Genomic DNA, 2,500 nt, shown 5'->3' on the forward strand with positions numbered 1-2,500 from the left:
GCTGGTGTCCCTCAGACCCTCGTCGGAGGGCAGGTCAAAGACAAAGAGCTCGTTGAAGACTGGATTCGGGGAGCACTTCTTCACGTGGGTCTTCTTCTTGCACACACGCTTCTTCCCGTGATACAGGTTCACTTTGACATATGGATCTGTGGTAAGAGAGTGAGAGAGAGAGAGAGAGAGAGAGAGAGGGAGGGAGAGAGAGAGAAGTAAGGAGAGCAGCAAACAAAGGGCGCAGGCTGCAGAGGGCTACGTTAGTCTGAGCTGGATCAATACTGCGATCGATCGACAGGAAATGATGGATGCTGGTGATGAGGACAAAAGAGTCTGGCAGTGTAAAAGCTCGGTGTGCCACACCTCGATCACAGCCTGATCAGATTACTTAGAGTAGTGGCAGGGTTGTTATGGCAACCATCGCAGCACCCAGAGTAGTGTGGGAGGAGCTCAAGGGTCAGACGTACCTGTGGGGCCATTGTTGTCAGCCTTGGGCAGGTGGCGAGCTTTGAGGACGACAACAGTCAGCGTGTTGGTGGTGGACTGGTAACACAGGGACAGCAGCAGCTCCCCCCGGCCCGAAGACTTCTGTGGGGGGTGAGGAGACGTAAACATGTCCATCACCTGGTCCAGCCTCTCATCTTAACAGTGGTATTATTAAAAGTGTCAGAACTCTTCATGTGGTTATGAATGTCTTGACTGTTAATTTGACGCTGCTGCTTGTGATGTCAGCTGAGCGATCATCAGCCGCTCTGTGCATGTCCTCCCCTCCCAACACGGCACAAACACGCCAGCGAGCAGCTCAGTGTTACACGTCCAAGACCACGCCCGAGAGGGTTGATGCTCAATCACACCGAACAGGGTCTCCCGCCTCCGCTCACGGTTGCCATGGCAACCAGAAGTGGCACATTTAGACACAGTTCCCACCCCTGACCTGATGTTACTACACACACACACACACACACACACACACACACACACACACACACACACACACACAGACAAAGGGAGCCACCACCCTTCCAGCGAGAGCTGCCGCATCTTAACGGAGCGCAGACGTCTCATGCTGATGGAACCCCGCCCAAATTCATCTTGTAGAGAACGGCAACGCCTCAAACCAATGACACAAATGCAACCCTGCATGGGCATCAGAATGTGGCGCAACAACCAGTGCAGTCTTCAGAAGTTGAATCAAGGCAACCACTCATGAGAGCAGCTGATGAACACGCCAACATCGAGTCCTGCAAACACCCCAGCAGAACGATATCCCTTTGACTGAATGTGCAGGGGCAGACGGTTCAGAGCCCCCCCCCCAGGCTTATGAGATCTGTCTCTCCGGTGTCCAAAAGAGGAAGAGATTGAAAAACACGGAGAGTCCCCGAGCCAGCGGGAGCGTCCTTTAAGAAATAACATCCTCCTGATACATTTCTGTGCGCTGCTCTCGAGTTTCATATCAGAGACCTTTTAAGATATCACTGATAGTCTCCCCCACCCCCCACCCCAGGGGAGTACAAGCCTGCACCAACATGGCTGCACTTCCATTTTGCCAGTAACAATATCACCCTCCCGTCTGTAATCACACTGGTATCATCTCACGTTCCTCCAGCCTCGCACAGCAGCACACCATCCAGAATGAGGACACGCTGTCTTCCACTCCACAAGCAGCAGAGCAGACATGATGGAGCCAAGGCTGCACCACTGGAGCTGAGTGCAACGAGCACATCTCCTCCCACACTCTTCACTTCAGTACAGGACGTGCAAGCGTCCGCAGAACAGAACCAGGCCCGGGGACGTGAACTGGACGAGAGCGCATTTATGGTTCCTGCTGTTGCCAGGAACAGCCAATCAGGAGCCAACAGATCTATAATGGAGGGTTGTGGATATCACTACTGCTACTGTATACACTCCTGGAGTATAAATACACGTTAGCTTCTTCCTTTTCACTCCTGCTCTCACAATCCCACCGTTTTAAAGCTCTTTATTCTTTGAATTAGTTTAAGCAGGGAAAAGTCAGACTGTCATTCATCGCTGCTGCAGCTTTTCCCATCAGACTGCACTCACTATCGGGAATACATTCGCCCTCAAACAATATCCATGAGCAAAGAAAGATTCATAAAAAGATCAAAGCCATTGTCAAGAAACACAATATGTTGAGTTTGTTTTCAGTTGAGAGAGCCTTATACTTCAGATACTGCAGTATTTGATCAGTAATGGATGATAATGTGATGGTGGAGGCTCTGGCTCAAGACTCGCAGGCTTTTAGCCACCAGAGAGGCTGGCGCTGATGAAGGAGGAGCTGATGAGGGAGGAAGTGATGCAGGAAGTGATGCAAGAAGTGATGAGTCATGACTGGAAACACTTAGAAATTAGAAGTGCTTTTTTGTCGTCTGGGTGTTTCCATAACTGCAGTATTAATGTCAGTAAGACAGTTGGTCTGAACAAAGACAGACCCACACCTTCTGATGTCATCAGAGATCAGGTGAAGGCAGGGGTGTGGCTACAGATTCAA

At 50.7% G+C, this 2,500-nt stretch overlaps 1 protein-coding gene across 3 annotated transcripts in view; it reads right to left on the reverse strand.

Annotated features, from left to right (window-relative positions):
* syt4 (synaptotagmin IV) overlaps positions 1-2,500 on the reverse strand; it is a 13,575-nt gene that overhangs the window by 992 nt on the left and 10,083 nt on the right. For all 3 annotated transcript variants that reach the window (XM_086197073.1, XM_086197072.1, XM_086197071.1), the window contains 2 exons: positions 459-579; positions 1-146 (listed from right to left, as the gene is read on the reverse strand). The exon at positions 1-146 is cut by the window's left edge and continues 992 nt beyond it. In XM_086197073.1, coding sequence (XP_086053199.1) covers positions 1-146; positions 459-579 — 267 coding nt within the window. The remainder of the gene's footprint in view (positions 147-458; positions 580-2,500) is intronic.

The sequence above is a fragment of the Aulostomus chinensis genome, chromosome 24 (assembly GCF_037954235.1).
Source record: "Aulostomus chinensis isolate RoL2024-O1b breed Wild chromosome 24, RoL_Achi_v1.0, whole genome shotgun sequence".
Classification (NCBI taxonomy): Eukaryota; Metazoa; Chordata; class Actinopteri; order Syngnathiformes; family Aulostomidae; genus Aulostomus; species Aulostomus chinensis.